Below are 24,279 nucleotides of genomic sequence, written 5' to 3'. Positions count from 1 at the left end.
ATACAGCTTTGAGAAAAAGCTGACTGTTCGCTTGCGAATGTCAGCAGGATCATTAAGGAGATCCCCTGATTCTGATCGCACAGCATGCATGTACCGCTTCTGTCCATTTCTACGCTCAAGACTAAAGAAGAACTTAGAAGGAGCATCCAGTTCATTCACGCACTGAAAGCGTGAGCGGACCAGCGCCCCCTGTGCTGTTATACCCAGTAAATCAGCCAGAGCAGCCTTCTTTTTGTTGAGAGCTCTAATATGCCCTAAATCTCCTGTGGTCTCCGCAAGACCCTGGAGCCCCACTATTCCAATCTCCAGAGCTTTAAGTGACCTAGTAATGTCCCTCGTGACATTGAGAGTGTACTGTTGACAGAATAATTTAACATTAGCTTTGGCTACGTCCCACCATTGCTGAACAGAGGTAAAATCATTTCTCTTTGCTCTAAAAACACCCCAGAAAAAGGTAAAAGACTCTTTAAAATTGGCATCTTCTAAAAGCGTGGTATTAAAATGCCAGTACGCACTCCGCGGCTTCACCTTTGTTTTTAAGATAGTTCCCTGGACCATAGAGTGGTCAGAGATTCCTACCGGGGCAATAAAACACTGTGTAAAAAGAGATCGTTGGTGTCTAAAACAATAAAAGCGGTCCAGTCTGGCCAGCGAGAGCATGTTATCTTTACTGTGGGCCCATGTGTACTGTCTTTGTTCATCATGGAAACTTCTCCAGACATCACACAACTCATGGGCCTCCAGCATCTCGCAAAGACGCTTCCGTGAAGCCGCGTGAGGTTCGCCATGATTCCGGTCTGTTTTGTGTGCTGTACAGTTAAAATCTCCACCCAAGACTAAAAACTCTGTGGAGTCACAACTTTTTAAAAGAGAGCTCAGTGCGTCTAAAAACAGTAACCTCTCAGCTCCTAGTGTTGGAGCATAGACGCAGATAAAAACAAAAGTGTCTTCTTCAAAGACAGCCCTCACTTTTAAAAGTCGTCCCTTTAAAACTTCCTCCACTGTATAAGAGACCGGAATAAAAGACTGTGAGAAAAGGAGTGCCACCCCACCGCTAAGGGATGAGTTGTGGCTTAGAACAGCGAGTCCACTCCACTCCTTCGCCCACTCAGCATCATTTTCCACATCACTGTGGGTTTCCTGCACAAAGACAACATCAATACGTTTGTGCTTAACCAGCTCATAAAACTTTGCCCTTTTCTCACAGTCCCTTGCCCCATTAATATTTAAGGTGGCGATTTGAAAACCTTCCATTAAAAAAGGTAAAAAAGAGGGGACAAAAAACAATCAGAGATAAAAGTCCGTTCAGGAGTCGTCTTCACACTGCACTTTGTTCAGTTTGGTCAGTAACTTTTTTAGTCTAAACGTCTCCTGCTCCGTAAAAACCCCCTCCCTCCGCAAGTGTTTGACGTCCCGTATGAACTGAACACTGTCTGGGAAATGTTCCTCCACCCTCACACCCTTCTGTCCTTTAGTAACTCGTAAAAACTTTCTAATTTCTTCAACAGTGTACAGTTGAGGCCTGTTCTCTTCCTGGGAGCACACAGACCATCCCGAGTCAGAGAGAGAGCCCTCACTGTCCGAGTCTCTGTCGTCCACTGTCGTCACATCTTGTTTGGCCTGTTTTTTTCCCTTTCCCTGGCCCCTCTTCTTCCTCTTATGAGGAATTTTAAAAACGGACTCAACCTCCATCAGGTTTACTCCTCCAGCCTCCTGTCCTGCTTCTCGGGCTGGAGCCAGTTCAGAACAGCTGTGCTGCACCCCTCCGTCCCTCTCCTCCACGTAAACACCACCAGAGCCCCCCCCACAAGGCCCCGCCGAAGAGGGCCCCACCTCGGCCGACACGGCCTCGGCAGCCACCCTAACAGCAGGCCCCACCGAAGATGACCCTACCACAGCCGACGCGGCCCCAGCAGCCACCCCAGCAGCAGGCCCCGCCGAAGAGGGCTCCACCGCGTCCGACGCGGCCCCGGCAGTCACCCCAACCGCAGGCCCCGCCGAAGAGGCCTCCACCGCGGCCACCGCGGCCCCGGGAGACACCCCATCAGCAGGCTCCGCCGAAGAGGGCTCCACCACGGCCGACGCGGCCCCAGCTTCCACCCCAACAGCAGGCTCCGCCGAAGAGGGCCCCACCACGGCCGACCCGACCCCGGCAGCCACCCCCACAGAGGGCTCCGCCAAAGATGGCTCCACCACGGCCCCGGCAGCCACCCCAACAGAGGGCCCTACTGAAGAGGGCTCCACCACCGCCAGCGCGGCCCCAGCAGCCACCCCAGCAACGTCGGACCCTACGGAAGAGGTCTCCACCACGGCCAACGGGGCCCCGGCAGCCCCCCCAACAGCAGGCCCCGCTGATGAGTGCTCCACCACAACAGCGGACCCCACCGAAGAGGGCTCCACCACGGCCAACGCAGCCCCGGCAGCCCCCCTAACAGAGGTCCCCGCCGAAGAGCGCTTCGCTGCGGCCAACGCGGCCCCGGCAGCCACCCCAACAGAGGGCCCCCCTGAAAAAGGCTCCACCGTGGCCAGCACGTCCCCGGCAGCCACCCCAACAGCGGACCCCCCCGGTGGTGACATTCTACTGTTCGGGGTCCGTGCAGCCGGCCAAGCAGCAGTCGCAGGGGGGACGACCACCGCAGGCACAGCCACTACAGGCCCCGACCGCTCAGTACCCCCTGTCCCCTCAGTACCTGTATTAACTCGTTCAGGGCAGTCACGAATAAGATGTCCGACCTGTTTACACCCAAAACACTTCATACTATTTTCAGTCGAAGCAAACACTGTATAAACATAACCATCAACTTTAAACTTCAGGACTAAGTCCAAACTTTCAGCTCCTCCATTCAACACCATGAAAACAGATCTTCTGAAAGACACCAAGTGTTTAAGTAAGGGCGACTTACAAGTTATGAGGATCTTCTTGATCGGGGAGACGAGCTTCCCAAAGCGGGAAAGCTCCTGAGCGATGTGTTCATCTTTAATGAAGGGAGGGACGTTGGACAAAATAATCCTTTTGGACGGGGTACTCAGGGGCAGCACAGGCGTGAACTGGTCATTAATAATTAACCCTTTTTCCACCAAAACAGCCGCGAAATGCTCATTAACCAAAAACAAAACAAACGCGTTGCTCATTTTCGAGATGGAAACCATGTTCTCGTGGCCGACGACATCTACCGCCGCCGTACCACACTCTTCCATACTCGCCCGGCACTCCACCTTCACCGCGTGCCGGCGGGTCAGACTCTCACACAACAGGGTGTGGGAGGACGCCATGCTTCCGCCAAACGCCGACAGCAGACTCCCCCACAGGCCCTAGCTCCACAAACACACTACCAAACACACCTCACACACTCACACTCACACAAACTTCAGAAAAATCTGAAATAAACGAGAGAGAGAGAGAGAAAGAGAAAGAGAGAGAGAGAAAAAGAGAGAGAAAAAAGAGAAAGAAACAAAGAGAGAAAGAAAGAGAGAGAAAGAAAGAGAGAGAGAGAGAAAGAGTGAGAGAGAGAGAGAGAAAGAGAGAAAAAGAAAGAGAGAGAGAAAGAAAAAGAGAGAGAGAGAGAAAGAGAGAGAGAGAGAGAGAGAGAGAGAGAGAGAGAGAGAGAAAGAGAGAGAGAGAGAAAGAGAGAGAGAAAAAAAGAGAAAGAAAGAGAGAAAGAAAGAAAGAGAGAGAGAGAGAAAGAGAAAGAGAGAAAGAAAGAGAGAGAGAGAGAGAGAGAAAGAGAGAGAGAAAGAAAGAGAGAGAATACTGATAAATGATCAGTTATATCATCATTTCAAGTTTAACACTACATTAACCTAAAAAAACCCACTAAAAATGAATGTAGTATTTTCACCAATAATATTAATATGTTCAAAAACACAGAGCAAAAGTCATGGGGAAAAATAATATAAAGGTCAGGTCATTCAGTGAATTTTGATGTAAAATGCACCATTCTAGAAACAGAGTCAGCTGTTTCACAACTTTGATGAAAGGAACTAAACCAACAAAGGGTTAAATCAGAGGTGCAGCTCCATATTGACCACTGGGAGCGCTTTTTTCAACTGCTGGGGGTTGGTGGTGATTTATGCAGATCACAAAAACAATCAGCAGCGTCTGGTGTCTCGTGCCGCAGGTTAGAGTCTGATTTGCAGAAATCTAAAATGGGTCTGACTAAACGGGCCTTGGTCCTGCAGGCCCACCCCTGGGTTTAATACCTATAAAAGCCCTATCACAGAGAGATATGTCTATAATTTGGTTTGATTAAAGGTTTTAGTTTATTCATTCACCATCTGTATGTTCTTCCTCCTGATCAGGGTCACAGTGGGACTGGATCCTACGAGGATTCACTGGCCTCAAACAGGAACACACCCTGGTCAGGCCACCAGTGCATCATAAGGCACACAACCAATGAACCTATCAATGTGTGTTGGACTGTGGGAGGAAACTGGGGCAGTTCTCGGCGAGAGAACAGATCCTCCTCATAAATAGGGACACGAGACAGGGACTGAACCCACAACCCCAGTCCCCAGAAGCTGTGTGACAGTGACACTATGTACAAGGTCACCACGCTGTCCTACTTTAAAAGATACTTCTTACAAATAAATTCATGACAGTGGAATGTAAACGCAGGGCATTGTACTGAGAGAATACCTACTTTATTCAGATTTTCCATTTATTTTAAATATGATCATTCATTTTCATTCATTCATTATCTGTAACCCTTATCCAGTTCAGGGTCACGGTGGGTCCAGAGCCTACCTGGAATCATTGGGCACAAGGTGGGAATACACCCTGGAATGGGGGCCCGTGCCTTCACAGGGCAACAGAGACACACACATTCACTCACACCTACGGACACTTTTAAGTCGCCAATCCACCTACCAACGTGTGTTTTTGGACTGTGGGAGGAAACCGGAGCACCCGGAGGAAACCCACGCAGACACAGGGAGAACACACCACACTCCTCACAGACAGTCACCCGAAGGAAACCCACGCAGACACAGGGAGAACACAATGCACTCCTTACAGACAGTCACCCGGAGGAAACCCACGCAGACACAGGGAGAACACACCACACTCCTCACAGACAGTCACCCGGAGGAAACCCATGCAGACACAGAGAGAACACACCACACTCCTCACAGACAGTCACTCGGAGGAAACCCACGCAGACACAGAGAGAACACACCACACTCCTCACAGACAGTCACCCGGAGGAAACCCACACAGACACAGAGAGAACACACCACACTCCTCACAGACAGTCACCCGGAGGAAACCCACACAGACACAGGGAGAACACACCACACTCCTCACAGACAGTCACCCGGAGGAAACCCACACAGACACAGAGAGAACACACCACACTCCTCACAGACAGTCACCCGGAGGAAACCCACACAGACACAGAGAGAACACACCACACTCCTCACAGACAGTCACCCGGAGGAAACCCACACAGACACAGAGAGAACACACCACACTCCTCACAGACAGTCACCCGGAGGAAACCCACACAGACACAGGGAGAACACACCACACTCCTCACAGACAGTCACCCAGAGGAAACCCACACAGACACAGGGAGAACACACCACACTCCTCACAGACAGTCACCCGGAGCAGGAATCGAACCCACAACCTCCAGGCCCCTGGAGCTGTGTTAAATGTGATCATATTTTAACTTAATTGTGAAATACCTGCTGAAATGCATGCTTCCATATTGTGGGTCTATAAGGATCAGGCCTCCCACACTCATTGTCTCCATCCTCAAAACACCAGACACTCATTTTCATTTAAAGCCATTGCATTAATGTCAGGTAACGCAAATGTGATTGCTTGTTAAACAAGCACTTTTCTGCAAGACATTAAAAAAAATCAATACAAAGCGACTTACCGAGAGGGTGTTGAAGCAATATGGCTCACAGTTGGAAATAAACAGCTCGTTGGGAAGGTGGGATTTCAAACTGATACATAACACAAATTACCAGCTATTTATCACCTTTTATTAGCAGCTATTTATGCAGACGGAGCAGATGAAACACCACCACAGCGCCATGGATGTATTGTGTGAGAGCCAGTTCAGCTCTGTTTTACAGAATTTAATGGGGGTTTTAAAAAAACGTCTTTGTTTTCTCCCTTTAGCATTTTTTAATAAGATCCTTTCAAAGCAAATCTGTTATAAGCAAACATCCATGGGCTTATGTTAGCCTTAAACACTATAACACGCCGTCTAAAGACAAGCATTTTATGCGTGAGGGTGTGTGTATATGTTACAAGACATTATTTGGGTTTTTAAAAGCATTCCAGTCTGAAACTAATGTTATTTGTTGTGTTTGCTGTGTGCTGTAATGGAGTGCTCTGTCCTTCAGGCTGAACGTATGAGAGAATTTACAGTTTTAAATCTTTCTCGTGTTTTTTATTACTCTGTGCTTTCTCACTAAATGACACAGCATACATAAAGCAAATAAATTATAAAAATAAATCACACTTAAGCCATGTTCAGATAATTCTGAGTGCTATCATGTCTGTGAGGACTGTGGTGTGTTCTCTCTGTGTCTGCGTGGGTTTCCTCCGGGTGACTGTCTGTGAGGAGTGTGGTGTGTTCTCCCTGTGTCTGCGTGGGTTTCCTCCGGGTGACTGTCTGTGAGGAGTGTGGTGTGTTCTCCCTGTGTCTGCGTGGGTTTCCTCCGGGTGACTGTCTGTGAGGAGTGTGGTGTGTTCTCTCTGTGTCAGCGTGGGTTTCCTCCGGGTGACTGTCCGTGAGGACTGTGGTGTGTTCTCTCTGTGTCTGCGTGGGTTTCCTCCGGGTGACTGTCTGTGAGGAGTGTGGTGTGTTCTCTCTGTGTCTGCGTGGGTTTCCTCCGGGTGACTGTCTGTGAGGAGTGTGGTGTGTTCTCCCTGTGTCTGCGTGGGTTTCCTCCGGGTGACTGTCTGTGAGGAGTGTGGTGTGTTCTCTCTGTGTCAGCGTGGGTTTCCTCCGGGTGACTGTCTGTGAGGAGTGTGGTGTGTTCTCTCTGTGTCAGCGTGGGTTTCCTCCGGGTGACTGTCCGTGAGGACTGTGGTGTGTTCTCTCTGTGTCTGCGTGGGTTTCCTCCGGGTGACTGTCTGTGAGGAGTGTGGTGTGTTCTCCCTGTGTCTGCGTGGGTTTCCTCCAGGTGACTGTCTGTGAGGAGTGTGGTGTGTTCTCCCTGTGTCTGCGTGGGTTTCCTCCGGGTGACTGTCTGTGAGGAGTGTGGTGTGTTCTCTCTGTGTCAGCGTGGGTTTCCTCCGGGTGACTGTCCGTGAGGACTGTGGTGTGTTCTCTCTGTGTCTGCGTGGGTTTCCTCCGGGTGACTGTCTGTGAGGAGTGTGGTGTGTTCTCTCTGTGTCTGCGTGGGTTTCCTCCGGGTGACTGTCTGTGAGGAGTGTGGTGTGTTCTCCCTGTGTCTGCGTGGGTTTCCTCCGGGTGACTGTCTGTGAGGAGTGTGGTGTGTTCTCTCTGTGTCAGCGTGGGTTTCCTCCGGGTGACTGTCTGTGAGGAGTGTGTTGTGTTCTCTCTGTGTCTGCGAGGGTTTCCTCCGGGTGACTGTCTGTGAGGAGTGTGGTGTGTTCTCTCTGTGTCTGTGTGGGTTTCCTCCGGGTGACTGTCTGTGAGGAGTGTGTTGTGTTCTCTCTGTGTCTGCGAGGGTTTCCTCCGGGTGACTGTCTGTGAGGAGTGTGGTGTTCTCTCTGTGTCTGTGTGGGTTTCCTCCAGGTGACTGTCTGTGAGGACTGTGGTGTGTTCTCCCTGTGTCTGCGTGGGTTTCCTCCGGGTGACTGTCTGTGAGGAGTGTGGTGTGTTCTCCCTGTGTCTGCGTGTGGCTCCGGTTTCCTCCCACAGTCCAAAAACACGCGTTGGTAGGTGGATTGGCGACTCAAAAGTGTCCGTAGGTGTGAATGTGCGTAACATTGATTTTGTTGCCCCTCCAGGGTGTACTCCCGCCTTGCGCCCAATGATTCCAGGTAGGCTCTGGACCCACCGTGACCCTGAACTGGATAAGGGTTACAGATAATGAATGAATGATTTTGTTGCAATAATCTGTGGTGTCATATCGCCAAGAATATCATTATCACCAAAATACACTGAAATATCATGATATTATTTTAGAGCCATATCACTAACCCCTTCCTCTAAATTTCGACAAACTCAAACGAAACCAGCATCATAACTTTGTTCAACCGAACATGTACGTTTCAGACTGAGACAAGAACAGAAAGAGGGGGGGTCACACAGTAAGGTAACTTCACTGCTAACTTTAGTTCTTAGCTTGTTATCCTCATCTATTCTCTGTAGCACCAGGGAGCGTCTGCATTTGCCGTGGTCTGATCTCCAGTAAAACTAGCCCTTATTCCAGCAAATATTAAATTCCCATCCAACTGCATTCAATCCAAGAATGAGCAAGTTGCTGATTGGTTGGCAGCAGGTAATTAGTATTTCTGATTGGTGGTCAACAGAGAAATGTTCCACCCATGCTGTGTTTGTGTGACAAGATCATAGACGGTGGAGACAAGACTCACTGCTCAGTGTGGGCTTTACTACTTTAAACCAAACAATACATAAGTTATTCCACTGGATATCAGCGATGCTTTCTTACTGCGATATATGGGCTAGCAGAGCAGCTGTGGTCATTGTGTAATTGTCTGAAACCTTACTTTATTTAGTTCATCGGGCCTTCAGGAGTCTGAGAATCAGGGTGATTTGATTAAAGCTGCAGTCAGCCTCTGCAGGAACCAAACAAACATCATTAAGTCAATCACTATTGCAAGGAACAGAAACCTATTGACACACACACACACACACACACACACATATATATATATATATACATAGGAGCTGTGAGATGCTTCAGCACCTTTCCCAAGTTATTTTGAGTCAGTTGGGTTTTGGGGTTTTACACAGTACAGGAAGATGTGTTAAAAGTATGCTGCCAGTAACTAAAAGAAAAGTTTTGGCTGGTTGGACTGTGTGTGTGTGTGTGTGTGTGTGTGTGTTTAATGGCTGTCCCAGAGATCCTGCTGGGAGAATAGTGGATCAGGCTTTACTCAGTGAGCTGCTGTCAGTGTAGTGTATTATGGTTGAGCTCAGTGGGGACGGCAGGCTTAGTTCAGGCAGGCTGTCCAGCTGCAGGTCAGAGCCAAACACACTGCTAAAGCTTCATCACTTAAAACAGGCCAATACTAATATTACTGTGGGCCCACATACACACACACACACACACACACACACACACACACACACCTCACTGATCGATAGAGCAGAGCTAGATGTGTGTATGGCTCAGCTACACCCTCATCCACATTTCAAACACACCCACATTTTGAAGCAGAGTGTGACAAACACCTTTGTCTGTACCCCAGCTGCAGACTCAGTGCGCACACACACACACACACATTGAGCCTTTGAATGGAGCAATTGGCAGTGCTTTAGGTTGACATTGCTGATGTCATGCGCTATAGGGAGTCACTGAGCATGCTCTCATGCTGCGTGGGCTAAATAGACACACACACACACACACACACACACACACGTTTTTAACACAATGTCAAGACATCAATAGGATAAAAAATAATGATCGCAGACAAATGCATTAAATAATTTATGTAAGAGAATACTTTGTGCAAAGTCTGAAGAGATTTAAAACAATTAGAGTTCAGCTGCATAATGTTGATGTATGAAATAAAATGGGACACTTTAGCAGCTGCACATTGACTTAATTCACCAGGTCCAACAGCAAACAGTTAAACAAAGGCCCCCAAAACACTGGACTCCTCTGGAGTAGAACTCCTCACAGACAGTCACCCGGAGGAAACCCATGCGGACACAGGGAGAACACACCACACTCCTCACAGACAGTCACCCGGAGGAAACCCACGCAGACACAGAGAGAACACACCACACTCCTCACAGACAGTCACCCGGAGGAAACCCATGCGGACACAGGGAGAACACACCACACTCCTCACAGACAGTCACCCGGAGGAAACCCACGCGGACACAGGGAGAACACACCACACTCCTCACAGACAGTCACCCGGAGGAAACCCACGCGGACACAGGGAGAACACACCACACTCCTCACAGACAGTCACTCGGAGGAAACCCACGCGGACACAGAGAGAACACACCACACTCCTCACAGACAGTCACCTGGAGCTGGAATCGAACCCACAACCTCCATGTCCCTGGAGCTGTGTGACTGCGACTCCTACCTGCTGCTCTACCGTGCCACAACTAGCTCGTCAATGTGTTAAACCTAGCCATGCTTGTACTAGGCCTCCACTGCATGAGCCTATCTTTAATTCAGAATCTAGAGAAATAATTTGACTCCATTTTAAACAATATAACATTTTGCTTTTGTATAAAAACTCTTTTCATTGTCACATCAGGATCCGATACTAAAGGGGAATCATAGTTTAGGAAACATTTCCTTCAAAGGAAAGCTGGATGCATTTGTTTGAAAAATATACAAAAACAAACACCCCCACAAACACACAAAGACAGACAGATACCCACACACAGGGGCCTGGTTCTCTGGAAACAAAATGGTATATTTATGAGTGTACCTAGACAAAACAAATACCCACTATCTGTCTCTCTCTCTCTCTCTCTCTCTCTCTCTCTCTCCTTTGCTCCCTCACTTCTATTCCTCCTTCTCCTCTCTCCTTCTGCTCTAGCACGCTAACTGCTAACACGGCCCAGTGGCTTTCTGAACACACACTGTTCTCCGTCTCCATTGTTGAGCTGACAGGCTTTGTTGAAGGAAGAAAAGAGACCCCCCTCTTGTCTCTCACACACAAGCATGCAGCACACACACACATTCCACAGGCACAGAGGTCAAAGGGTGCAGCTGCCTCAATAAAGCAATGGGGGAGTGTGTGTGTGTGTGTGAGGGGGGGCGGACTGGTGATTCATTTACTTTTTCTCTTTTTCTTTCCTGCCCTGAAAGAGCGAGTGAGAGTGAGAGAAGAGGAGACAGAAGGGCGGCCATTTTGGTCCTGAAGGGCCCTTGTCGCTTTGGGAATTTTTTCAGGGGCAAAAAAAAAAAAACTTTTCAAATGAATTTCGGGCCTTTGTGCCGTTCCTCATTGTCTCAGATGAGTATCAGAGTGTGTGTGTGCCCTTGCCTATGTGTGTGTATGTGAGAGACTGTGCTGGCAAGATGTTGTACTGTTTTTTTTTTGCTTGTCACTTTCATATTATCTCCAAATCCCCTACAGAACAAGAGTTCCCGCAGGGGATAAGAAGCAGGGGGAAAAAACGCAACCAGGCAAGCATGTATTGATTTTCTGGAAGGAGTGTGTGGCGTGTGTGTCGTGCCGTCTCTGAGTCGTCTCAGGCTGGGCACTGCTGACTTCAGGTCAGTGAACATATACTCGAGGCTCCCAATGAGAAATGCTGGACACTGGGCGGGACTGACCCAAGGTCAGCAGACATCAGGACAAAGTGACCGAGGCTGCAACACTTGGCTGAACACAGTAGGACCAGTGAGCTGCATGCTGAGCTAAACCTGCAGAAGCAACACTCTCATCCTGTAACTCAGAGAAAACACAAGTTGCTTCATGCTCACTTCCCAGGTGGCCTGAAGTGTAGGAGGTGTTATGCCAGGTATTGAGGCAAGGAAACAAGAGATGGACTTTTGCCGCTTCCCGTCCTTCATTTCACCGTCCCCGTGTCAAGAAGTGATATCCGAAACTTAAACCTGAGGGTATCTCACAAAGGATTTCTCACTGAACTATGTAATTTAAGCCAAACATGAGGATTGGCTAATACATCATCACCTTTACAATGGGCCTGACATTTGGCTTAAAGTGATATTCCAATTTACCCTCTCTTCTGCTTACTTTAAAAGTCATGGATCATCCAAAATACGTTCAATGTTCTTTACACCGGACGGTGAATTCTGGAGTACTGCACCATACTGTTATCAATTCCTAAAGGAACCGTCCTGAGTATCTGAGATTTACTAGTTTGTCTTTCTTGCCAGGTATGCATACTTTAAAGTATAGATAGTGCTAGAGATACTGCAAACCACTGAGGTTCAAACTCATTTGTCATGTGACATCATCTCACATAACTCAGTGTGTAAGCTCAATATAAATCCAAAGGTACAGTGAAAGCTAAGAGAGAAACTGAAGCACGGTTGTTTACATTGCTTGGGTTTACTATGCCCACAAGCTCCACCCATTTTCATACTCAGATACAGTGAGAAACAACTAAATCTACACCCAGTGAATAATCACATAGGCACCTCAAAATATTTAGGTTGTTAACATTATTTAAAAAACTTTAACATTATACATAAATATAGACAACAGATTACTTAGGATTCATTATTAGGAAACCCACGCAGACACAGAGAGAACACACCACACTCCTCACAGACATTCACCCGGAGGAAACCCACACGGACACAGGGAGAACACACCACACTCCTCACAGACAGTCACCCGGAGGAAACCCACGCAGACACAGAGAGAACACACCACACTCCTCACAGACAGTCACCCGGAGGAAACCCACGCAGACACAGGGAGAACACACCACACTCCTCACAGACAGTCACCCGGAGGAAACCCACGCGGACACAGGGAGAACACACCACACTCCTCACAGACAGTCACCCGGAGGAAACCCACGCAGACACAGGGAGAATACACCACACTCCTCACAGACAGTCACCCGGAGGAAACCCACGCAGACACAGAGAGAACACACCACACTCCTCACAGACAGTCACCCGGAGGAAACCCACGCGGACACAGGGAGAACACACCACACTCCTCACAGACAGTCACCCGGAGGAAACCCACGCGGACACAGGGAGAACACACCACACTCCTCACAGACAGTCACCCGGAGCTCGAACCCACAACCTCCAGGTCCCTGGAGCTCCATAACCATGTGATTGAAAAAACCTATTAAGTAATTTGTTTATATTTTGTAGCACTACACAACATTTGGATTTTAATTTAATATTTTTCAAACAGCAAAAATAAATACAATTTCTCAGTTTAACATCATTTCAGTCTGTTTTATGGTTGTTTTTACATTGTGCACAACATTCCAGATTCACAGCTCACTATCGTCATACTCAGGTTATCGACTTGTCAGCTTCTGGGTAAGGCTTTTTCCATGTGTCGTGCACTTGTGACTGAGCCACAGTTGAAAGGAATGTGTGGACAACTTCATAGCAATCCACGGCTATAGAGAACACACAGCTAGAACCACTGCCGTATCACTGTGGCTGAGGGCAAAAAAACTAGGCATGAGTCACTGAGAGATTTACGGACACTCTTACTCAGACCCGAGGGCCTGTGTGCTTTTTCTTTGTGTGTGTGAGAGAAGTGGAGACCATGAGAGATTGTGTGTGTTTGTGTGTGTGTGTGTTCAGTGTGAGAGACAGTACATAGTTGTAATAAGAGATGTGTGTGACATCACAGAGTAATAGTTGAAGGTTAATCATCTGAAATTAACACCAACCTCCCGCCAGCAAACTCTGCATATTCTCAGCTCTCCCTTCCTCTTTCTTTCTTATTCTTTCTGCACACAATTGATCTCTCCCTCTCCTTCTCTCTGTCTTTCACTCGATTTTTACCAAACCCAGCTGCACGTGTCATCGGGCCGACTATTAAGTATAATGACCCAGAGAGAGAGAGGAAACGAGAAAGTGAAAATGAGGGAGAAATAAAAATTGAGAAAGAAAAAGAATGCAGGGAAGCAAAAAAGAGGTGAAGAAAGAGACAGGAAAAGTTTGTGTGTGTGTGTGTGTGTGAGAGAGAGAGAGAGAGAGAGAGAGTTGGGGATAGAAGGAAATCAGTGGCCAGTGTGTGGGAGAAGGAGAGATTAGAGAGGAACTCCTGGTGACTAGTTAAGCACTCGTTTTTCATCAGACGCTTGCCATCAACACACTGCCTACAGGTTCAATCAGAGAGAGAGAGCGAGAGCAAAAAATAAAATAATGAAAAAAAGTGGGGAATGTGGGAGAGAAAGGAAAAAAGACTGAGACAGATTGGTTCTGTCCTATTGCCCTTACATCAGTGAGAATGTGCTGTAGAGCAGCATCAGTGTAGACACAAGAGTTTGACTTTCATTTTTATTTGAGTGAATTTTTACTTTGAAAAATAATATCTGATATACCAATATATCATAGAGAGAGAGAGAGAGAAAGAGATACAGAGAGAGAGAGAGAGACAGAGAGAGAGAGAGACAGAGAGAGAGAGAGAGAAAGAGATACAGAGAGAGAGATAGAGAAAGAGAAAGAGGAGAGAGAGAGAGAGACAGAGAGAGACAAAAAGAGAGACAGAGAGAGAGAGAGACAGATAGAGAGATAGAGACAAAGAGAGCAAGAGAGAGAAAGAGAGAGAGACAGAGAGAGAGAGAGAGAGAGAGAGAGAGAGAGAGGGAGACAAAAAGAGACAGACAGAGAGGGAGAGAGAGACAGAGACAGACAGAGAGAGAGAGAGAGAGGGAGACAAAAAGAGACAGACAGAGAGGGAGAGAGAGGGAGAGAGACAGAGACAGACAGAGAGAGAGAGAGAGACAGAGACAAAGAGAGCAAGAGAGAGAAAGAGAGAGAGAGAGAGAGAGGGAGACAAAAAGAGACAGACAGAGAGGGAGAGAGAGGGAGAGAGACAGAGAGAGACAGAGAGAGACAGAGACAGACAGAGAGAGAGAGAGAGAGAGGGAGACAAAAAGAGAGACAGAGAGGGAGAGGGAGGGAGAGAGAGACAGAGAGAGACAGAGACAGACAGAGAGAGAGAGAGAGACAGAGACAGACAGAGAGAGAGAGAGGGAGACAAAAAGAGACAGACAGAGAGGGAGAGAGAGACAGAGACAGACAGAGAGAGAGAGAGACAGAGACAAAGAGAGCAAGAGAGAGAAACAGAGAGAGAAAGAGAGGGAGAGAGAGACAGAGAGAGAGAGACAAAGAGCGAGTGAGAGAGAGAAAGAGAGAGGGAGAGAGGGAGAGAAAGAGAGCAAGAGAGAGACAAAGAGAGACAGACAGAGAGAGAGAGAATTTTTTTTTTCAGGTCTTGAGCTGGACTTTCTCTCCTGTGGTTTTGGAGAAGGAAGGTGTGTGTGTGTGTGTGTGTGTGTGTGTGTGTGTGTGTGAATATTTTATGTTTTTCCCCTGTCTGTTCTCAATCAGGATCATTGCAAAAATAATGTAGATGACCCAACACCTTTTTAAATGGTCAAATTATGGCCAGCCAGAAATCCCTCTCTCTCTCTCTCTCTCTCTCTCTCTGACCTTCAGACAGGGTCCCCATAGCAACACAACCTTGCGGCTCCTGCGGTGACATTAAGTCAAGTGGTCCAGTCTTGTGCTTTGGCTGTGGAGGCTCGCTGCAGAAACCTGTCCAAATCTGATTAGCCAGGATTATCTCCTAATTGATTTCACTGCAGGCCAAAGTTTTAGATTAGTTTCCTCTGCTTTTTAAATGAACAATGAAGAAATTCTCTTCTTAGGGCAAGTGGAATGGAAAAACCACATTCGCTGTTGCTCTGTTCCCAAAGCTGAGCAGTGTATTGTATGTGTAATGTAATGCGCATGGGGGTATTTATGTCTATGAATGTGTAATGTAAATATAAGTGTATGAGGGACTATGTGTATGTTAATATTCTTCTATAAGGGCATGCAAACATCCAGCAGTGTATGTGAACAGTATGTGAAAATGTGTGTCCTGCATATGGTAGCTATCAGCTCAGTCACCACCAATAGTCGTCATCATAGCATGAGTGCATCTGGAGAAAAATGATTACAAAGTAATGATGACCGCAGAATATTCGGTGTACGCTTGTGTGTGTGTGTGTGTGTTTCATATATATTTTTTTTGTTCTCCGCTTTCAACAGATATTTCTCCTCTAGGCCCAAGTCATATTAGATCACTGCTACATTATTATTTCCATATTCTAATAGCCCAGTGGCATATGGTGCTCTTATGCAACTTGCCAAACAAACAAATTATAAACAGTACCATCTCATCGGCCATGATACCACCATCACAGAGCACCGCTAATAAAAGAATATGTTTATTTGATGTTGTTTGTAAACTTGTTAAGGGTTTCCCAGTAAACAAGGAACGTCCCCCGGACGTTCAAAACAGGTCTAAAAGTAGTCTGTCCATCAAGGACATGTTTTAAACGTCAATGGACGTCCAAAATCCATCTTAATAAGTTAGTTAAGTGGTGACCAATCGATAACGTCAGTGGACGTCCAAAACGCGTTTTATACAAGTCATTTATTTCGGGACCAATTAATAACGTCAACGGACGTCCAAAATACGTCTAAAAGTAGTCTGTCCGTCAAGGACATATTTTAAACGTCAATGGACGTCCAAAATACGTCTAAAAGTAGTCTGTCCGTCAAGGACATGTTTTAAACGTCAATGGATGTCCAAAATCCATCTTAATAAGTTAGTTAAATGGTGACCAATCGATAACGTCAGTGGACGTCCAAAACGCGTTTTATACAAGTCATTTATTTCGGGACCAATTAATAACGTCAACGGACGTACAAAATACGTCTTTTCAATGTCTGTTTGGACGTCTTCTCAACTTTGGTTTTCAACCTTAAGAGAACGTTGATTAGACGGCGGTCATTACGTTATTTCAACGGCTAATTGTTTACTGGGTTAGTCTGATTAAAAATAATATGATTTACCACATACCCAGTTGATCAGTCAGGACATTAGAGGTCTGATTTTGCTTTGTTAGTGTTCATACTCCATGTCCCTGTCTGTGTGTTTCAGGAGTTAATTTTGTTCCCCCCCCTACACCTACGAGCCCTGAGTGTTCACAGGCGTCTCCCGTACAGCCGTCTTTGTGTTCTCGTGTGTTGTTGGTTCATTGTCAAGTGTCATTTTCATTGTCAAGTTAGAAGAATGTAATCTGTGTCTTACCCTGTTTTGTGGTTTATTAAAGACGTCCCTCAGCGTATGCTTCCGCAGCTGCGTCTCCATGGTGATGCTAGTTTGTAGCTAAAGCTGCGAGGCTAACCTTGCTAGCATAACAAACGTTGGAAATCAGCAGTTACACCAATAACCAATCACCAAAACACCTCTTAAACCACATCTATGTCACAATAAACGTTTCACAGACTAGTCAGTGTGTTTTAGGACATTGTATGACTTGCTGTAAACAGTAAAAGTGAAGTTATGATTCACTGAACTCTAAAACAACCAAACGTCACAGATGCAGGCAGCAAAGATGTCATATATTACGGGATCAAATTTCTCCATACTTGTAAAGACTATTATCACGAAATCTGATTTTACAGCATTCCTCCTGCTTTTGAAGCGGTAAACTGAAAATGTTGTGCAAGAGGCTGTCCGCAGTATTCAGATCCTGAAGTGGTTTCTGAATACATGGATGCGCATAGCATTCAGTTAAAACTGTTTTCTATTCACTTTTATGGTTTGCAGTAAATAATGTGTTCTAAAACACATTGAAGAGACTATTCCACATTAATTAAGACCTCGATGCGGTATGAGAGAAGTTGCGGTGATGCTTATATGGCAGTGTTTTTGGTTACTTTAGGCTTGAATACTCTGAATGGCTGCTTTGAGGCAACAGAGAGGTTGGAATATGGTCATGTAAAAATGAATCATGACTGTTTGTGCATAAACTAAACACAAATGTCCTAAAGTGGGACGTTGGACCCCTTAAAAACATGGACTCATTTATTCCTGCATCTTTGATTTGCCAAGTGGAAGGAATGGGGGCTTATTTTATTGCATTATTTAGTGGATTTAAATCAGACCCTGCTTTCAGGTAAAATGGAGACATATACCATCAGATTACATTAACTTAATAAGAATGTATTTTTCTTCAATCACATTGGGCCCTCGGTGAAAGCCTGGATCTGATAGTATGAGAATAAACAGGAACCAGTTTTCCTGCACAATTACCTGTAGCTTTATGGAAGCCCCAGTAAGCACAATAAAAAACAGATTTTGATAGAGAGAGAGAGAGAGAGAGAGAGAGAGAGAGAGAGAGAGAGAGAGAGATCGGATGAGATCAGATCAGAGAAGGAGAAAAAGGAAAAAGAGAAACAGAAGACAGTGAGACAGAAAGAGAAAATGGATGAGAAACAGAATCTGTTATTTTAATTGTATGATTTGGTTCAGTGTGAAGCAAATTCAGAAACAATTAACCAATAAATGCCTCAAATGTAATTAATTAAACAATCACTTCTTACAGGGAGGTGACATGTGGTGCTAACCTGCCTTATTAAACACACACACACACACACACACACACAGAGAATAAAAAAAAAATGCACAGTCCAAGAGTGGAGCTTAAACAAATTTTGTCATTTTTTTAATTAACATTTTTCAAAGGAATGTACTAGTTTTTTAAACCTCCCTTTAAGGGGGGTGTGTATGGGGTGGAGGGAAAGGTGGAAAAGAAAGAGGAAGTGGTGGGGGCCTGGGAGGAGGAGGAGGAGGAGGAGGAGGAAGAGGAGGATGACAGGAACACATAAAAAACATCTCACACACAAATGTAGTGTCCCACAAAATCTCAACACAGCAAGTCTAGAGCAACGGAGGTCCATAAAGAGGCCGTCGCTCAGTGGCTATTGGCACAGAGAAACATGTATACACACGCGCACACACACACTGAAGCGTTCTCTACGTAAAAGGAACAACAAAAAACAAACAAACAAATAAACAAAAAATCAGAATCGACCTCACTTCCTCCGCTTCTGTTTTCCGTTCTGGTTTTTGTTTGCCTGCACAAAAAATACAGATCCCAGCATCCATGGCTTCAAAGCAAGCACAACAAGAACAAACTGAAACAGTACAAAAATAATAATAAAAAAATAAAACATAGCTCCAGAGACGAAATGACATGGAAAAACAAACGAAAGTCCAGAAACGTTTGTTATTTCCAGAGGCGTCTTCGGTGTTGTGGCAGCCGCTATTGTCCAGCTAGACTTCACTCATCTCCACCAGCTCACTGACACCAAGCATCTTGTAGTCACAAGTCCTTGGATGCTGGGGCTTGTGTGTGTGTGTGTGAGTGTGTGTGTGTGTGTGTGGAACACTAACACACACACACACTCGTATGTCCACATCCACAGGACAGAAACATGGCTTCTGCAAAGCAGTATTTGATCCCCCAAAAAAGATACGGACCTGACACAAATCTGAAAGCTGACCGACAGAGAATGTATTGAATACCTACAGACAGTGGCAAATTAATGCACCATTTTCAATTTTTAGCTTTAACAGCAAAGTAACACTGACTGATGCGACTGTGAAGTGTTAACAGAATATTGACAAGACACCCACAAGAAAAACAATAGTTGTTACACCAGTAAAAGAACTCCAGAGTACTCAGATCTGAACTGCATTTACTATGTTCCCATTTTTAACTTAGTCACGCTCTGAGTATTTTACACACCAGCAATATTACATACTTATGTATTTCACTGTGTGTGTGTGTGTGTGTGTGTGCACTGCACTTAACTGCTTTAACTTAACCCACTGATGTCCAAGGAATAATGCCACAGAACTTGTGCTGTTTGTATATATATTTTTATGATTACATAGTTTTATTTGTGTGCATTTTGTTGAAAATCACCAGTGAGCATGTGACCTAATAGGTTAAAGGAAGTAATAAGCATTTGGTTAGACTGATTTGGAAAACTGCAAGCATTTCAGATTTGGACATTAATGGGTTAAAAGTAAGGATGCAGGCTGCCTTAGAAATGTGAGTTTTTTTTCAGATATAAGATTAAGAGAACAAAAATCTGACAAAGGCAGATGTATTTCCTTCCATATTGTAAACTGTTTAACGAGACGTGTTTTCCAGAGAGTCTGATTACAGGTGATGTCTGATTACACGTGATGTCTGATTACAGGTGATGTCTGATAACATGTGATGTCTGATAACAGGTGATGTCTGATAACAGGTGATGTCTGATTACATGTGATGTCTGATAACAGGTGATGTCTGATTACATGTTATGTCTGATAACCGGTGATGTCTGATTACACGTGATGTCTGATAACAGGTGATGTCTGATAACAGGTCATGTCTGATTACACGTGATGTCTGATTACACGTGATGTCTGATTACACGTGATGTCTGATTACATGTGATGTCTGATAACCGGTGATGTCTGATTACACGTGATGTCTGATAACAGGTGATGTCTGATAACAGGTGATGTCTGATTACACGTGATGTCTGATTACACGTGATGCTCGAGAGAGTGGTAGATACAGCACAGTGGCGCTTTAGAGACAGGCATAACTCACTAAATTTCAGCAAGATCCAATTCTAATTTTTATGACGGATACAGTTTCACTGATGCGAAGCATCACAAGGTGCTTCATGTATAAAAATGAACTTCATGTAAAGGTTAACATTCACTTAATCAGACTTATTTAAGGCCAACATAATAAACAGTTATTTCCGTCATTTACCCTACTACTCCTCTTCAGTGTTGTGATTTCTCTAAGCCATTTTGACATTTGTTTAATACGTAAAGAAGATGATCTCATTCTACATCGCTTATCTCACAAACTACTCTTCTGAGAAGGAAAACACTGAACTGTAAGATAAGTCATACATTGTATTGTTATATTCATTTATATATATATGTATAATAATGCTAACCAATCAAGCCAAACTGTGCAGTGGCTCGGAAAAAAACACAGTGCATCCAACAATAAAGGTGCTGCTTGTTTGGACAGCGTTACATAAACAAATGCTCTGATTCGTTTGGATATCTGTACATTCAACACTGGTGCAGATTTGTTTCAGACGTCTGGGAAATGCTCGGAATTATTACGTTTAAACCGAAAGGACAGGACGACCACAGACGTAAACTAAGTTCAGAAGGAGCCATTTTGTTTTCAGACTTTAAACTCTGTTTTTAAGGCAGCAAGGTCACTTACTTGTAAGTTAAAACATCAGATCAATTTATGTGTGTGTACAAGGCCTTCAGTCTGAACCCTGTAACACAAGCAGTAGCACGGCTTATTTTCATTCACACACTCTCTTAGACTCACAAACACACACACACAGTGATGCAAAAGAACACATATTGAAGAAATGAGTCTCATGTCGGCACAATCAAGGAAACACACGACTTGGTGTGCGTTCTCCAGTCCCAGAACTGCATGAGTGCAATCAGAAAGTGTGTGTCAGTATGCGGTGTGTGTGTGTGCTCCAATCGGATTTCATTTGTTGAGGTAATCAGCATCCATGTGCCCAAGCAGAATGGCAGAATGGAGTTTGATTGTGCAGTCTTAGTGTGTGTGTGTGTGTGTGTGTTGCTGAATGTGAGTCTTGAAAGACGTGTATGTCCTTTCAAGTGCATTCTCATTTTCTGAGGCATCAGAATGAGAATGTGGATTCGTTGATGTGTGTATCTCTGTGTGTGTGTGTGTATTATAAGGCGTGTTGTGAGATACTGAAGGAATTTGAAATGAGTCTCAAATATTTCCACCTCACTTCTTGAGAACAGAAAAAAAAAAGTGTGAGTGGGTTTATGAAAGAACATTTCTCTCCATCCGTCCGTCTGAGAGATTGGATCCCTTTCTTTTTCCCTCAGCAGCGTTGTGTGTGTGCGTGCATGTGTGTGTGTGTGTGTAGTTGAAAACACCTCCGTGTCCGCTCTTACCCTAGCACCGTTTCACACAGCCTCTTTCAAGAGTCTATTAAAAACCCTCCTCCGTTGCTCCATTTTTCTTTCTTTCTCACCGTGGCTTTCCTCATCCCTTCGTCTTCCATCCTGCCATCATTCGAGAGAGAGTACATTTATGTGTCTTTACCACACACTTCCTGTTTCACTCTTCTTTCCAGAAGATTCTCATCCATCTCTTTCCCCTATAGACAGCTTCAGCCTTCTATTATTTTACCCCCTTCTCACCACCACCCCCCGTTTCACCCTTCCTTCTTTCCTTCTTTTCTCTGTATAAAAAGAAGAAAGTGTCTTGGCACGTATTTATATATTTTATATATATATATATATATATATATATATATATATATATATATATATAAAAGAAACTTTCTCTCGGATTGTTCCTCTACCTCAACACTTTCACAAACGAGGCCTAACTTCAAAACTACATCATAGTACGAGGAGCTATAAAAATATACATGGAGAGTGGAGACTCCTGGGAAATGGAGAAATGAGGTGTGGGGAAAAGAGAGAGAGAGAGAGAGAGATGCAAAAACAACAACCTTGGTTTGCAAAAGGAAATAAAAAAGAATTAAATTAAATTACAATAAAAAAAGATGGAGAAAAAACAGGGTCAGCACTTTGTAAAGCCAAAGAAAATGAAAACAGACCATAATAATAATAATAATAAAAAATAAAAGAGACAGAAGAGCCTAGCAACAGAAATTTGTCATTTCAAACAAAAAAAAAAGACATCTAGGAATTATTCGAATGAATATTCATATATAATTATAATCTATAAGTGATCAAAGCAGTTTAAAAAAAAAGAACTTTTTTGATATTCGCTCACTTTTTGTGTTTTGGTTTTGAAACAGTCTAACAAACAAGCACGCTCACATTCACTCGAGTACAGTGCTCTCTCACCAGCACACACACACACACACACACACACGCGCTCGCGCAGAGAGAAACAGGCTGTTCCACTGCGAATGAAGCACACTATATGCGCACGCACTTCTGTGCAACAGTGTCATAATTATTAACCTACACACTAACAAAAGTACGCACGTTATTAAAATATACAAGATTCTCAATACCGCTACGATGCCTCCTCCAATCAAACGCAGGGCCTAGGGGGTCACGTTTGGGTCAGAACCGCGCTCTGATTGGCTCAGCCAGAGGACCGCCCATTTCTCAGAAGAGTAACAAACACAAATGGACGAACTAAACCACTAGCTGTGAGTTACCGTAGCAAACGTTCACGGAACATTGGATCGGTCGAGGGCCAGACAGTTTGCCTCCATGTTTTTCAGTCATTTTGATTTGAGAGTTCACTTTCTGGCACTTTTCTCAGAGGCCCCTCGAGCAAGAAGCTTTCACGTCACGTCCTTTAAAATCCGCACGCCTCATTTATCACAAAAGTCTGTGATTTAGGGCTGCGTGTCTATGCGCATATATAAATGTGTGTGTGTGTGTGTGTGTGCGTGTTGTGCGTGTGTGTGGGTGCGTGTGGGTGCGTGGGTGTCGTGTGCACACTCAAAAGGCTTGAGAGCGATCCAACCGGAGCTGGACTGCAGAGAAGGGGGAGAACAATCGGTTGATACTGTTATGGTTTAGGTAGTAGGCGAGCCTGGTGTGGTGTGGGTTTGTATTTTGTTTGTAGGCTGGCAGTCAGGACGTCCCATGCCCTCATACTTTGTAGTAGATGTTGGCAGGACTCTGAGGGGGCATCTCCTGGACTATGTAGACTGGATGACCGTAGTCTCCGCTGACCTTCTCGTAGTGCGGGCAGTAGGCGGAGTCGGAAGTCCGCAGTGGGATGATGATGTCGCTGGGCTCTGAGCCGTTGTTGTTGCCGCTGCCGCCCCCTCCTCCTCCGCGTTTGGGCGAGGTCAGCGAGGAGAGAGAAAGCGGAGGGTGATGAGACTCCGAGTGTTTGGAGTGTCGCCGGCGGTAACACACCACACAGATAACTGCAGTGACCAGCAAGAGGAAGGCGGAGCCTCCGGCTGCTCCCGCAATCACTGCAATGTTGGAGGCTGGGAGAGGGCCGTTCTCTCCGCCAGGAGCACCACCTGTGCCAGGAACTCTGGGAAATGTAGTGTTTCCGGTGCCACCTGAGAAATGAAAAGAGAATGGAACATTTGTGGTTTTATGTTTTATTTTTAAACTCAGACAAAGCAACACATAATAGTTAATGACTAGAATTTGCTGAAAGGTGCTTCCCCGATATTTTCATTTACAAACACTAAATATTATATTGGATCATGGTGTTTGAAGTAGCATAGAAGTACATCAATATAAAAGCTGAAAGATCATTGTTGAAAAGTTTGAATGCAACCAAAATAGTTAAAAAACCTGTAGGCTATCAGCATTCTTTCATTTATTTCATTCATTCATTATCTGTAACCTTCATCCAGTTCAGGGTCACGGTGGGTCATGGTGGAATCATTGGGCGCAAGGCAGGTATACACCCTGGAGGGGGCGCCAGTCCTTCACAGGGCAACACAGACACACACACATACGGACACTTTTAAGTCGCCAATCCACCTACCAACGTGTTTTATTGGACTGTGTGAGGAAACCGGAGCACCCGGAGGAAACCCACGCAGACACAGAGAGAACACACC

The 24,279-nt window shown here is 45.3% G+C and overlaps 1 protein-coding gene and 1 long non-coding RNA gene across 2 annotated transcripts in view; both read right to left on the bottom strand.

The window, feature by feature from the left end:
• Positions 1 to 16,972, bottom strand: part of LOC136706874 (uncharacterized) — a 95,653-nt gene extending 78,681 nt beyond the window's left edge. The window contains exons 1-2 of the long non-coding RNA XR_010804161.1: positions 16,910 to 16,972; positions 8,660 to 8,728 (exon numbers count right to left, since the gene is read on the bottom strand). This is a non-coding gene — a long non-coding RNA (uncharacterized lncRNA). The remainder of the gene's footprint in view (positions 1 to 8,659; positions 8,729 to 16,909) is intronic.
• Positions 16,973 to 22,365: 5,393 nt separating this feature from the next.
• Positions 22,366 to 24,279, bottom strand: part of efnb3b (ephrin-B3b) — a 95,565-nt gene continuing 93,651 nt past the window's right edge. Inside the window, exon 5 of the mRNA XM_066681444.1 lies at positions 22,366 to 23,766. Within this exon, the coding sequence (XP_066537541.1) occupies positions 23,339 to 23,766 (428 nt within the window). The 3' untranslated portion in view covers positions 22,366 to 23,338. The remainder of the gene's footprint in view (positions 23,767 to 24,279) is intronic.

The sequence above is a fragment of the Hoplias malabaricus genome, chromosome 9, assembly GCF_029633855.1.
Source record: "Hoplias malabaricus isolate fHopMal1 chromosome 9, fHopMal1.hap1, whole genome shotgun sequence".
Classification (NCBI taxonomy): domain Eukaryota; kingdom Metazoa; phylum Chordata; class Actinopteri; order Characiformes; family Erythrinidae; genus Hoplias; species Hoplias malabaricus.
Note: the sequence above shows the minus strand (reverse complement) of the source record. Positions and strands in the feature narration are given on the sequence as shown.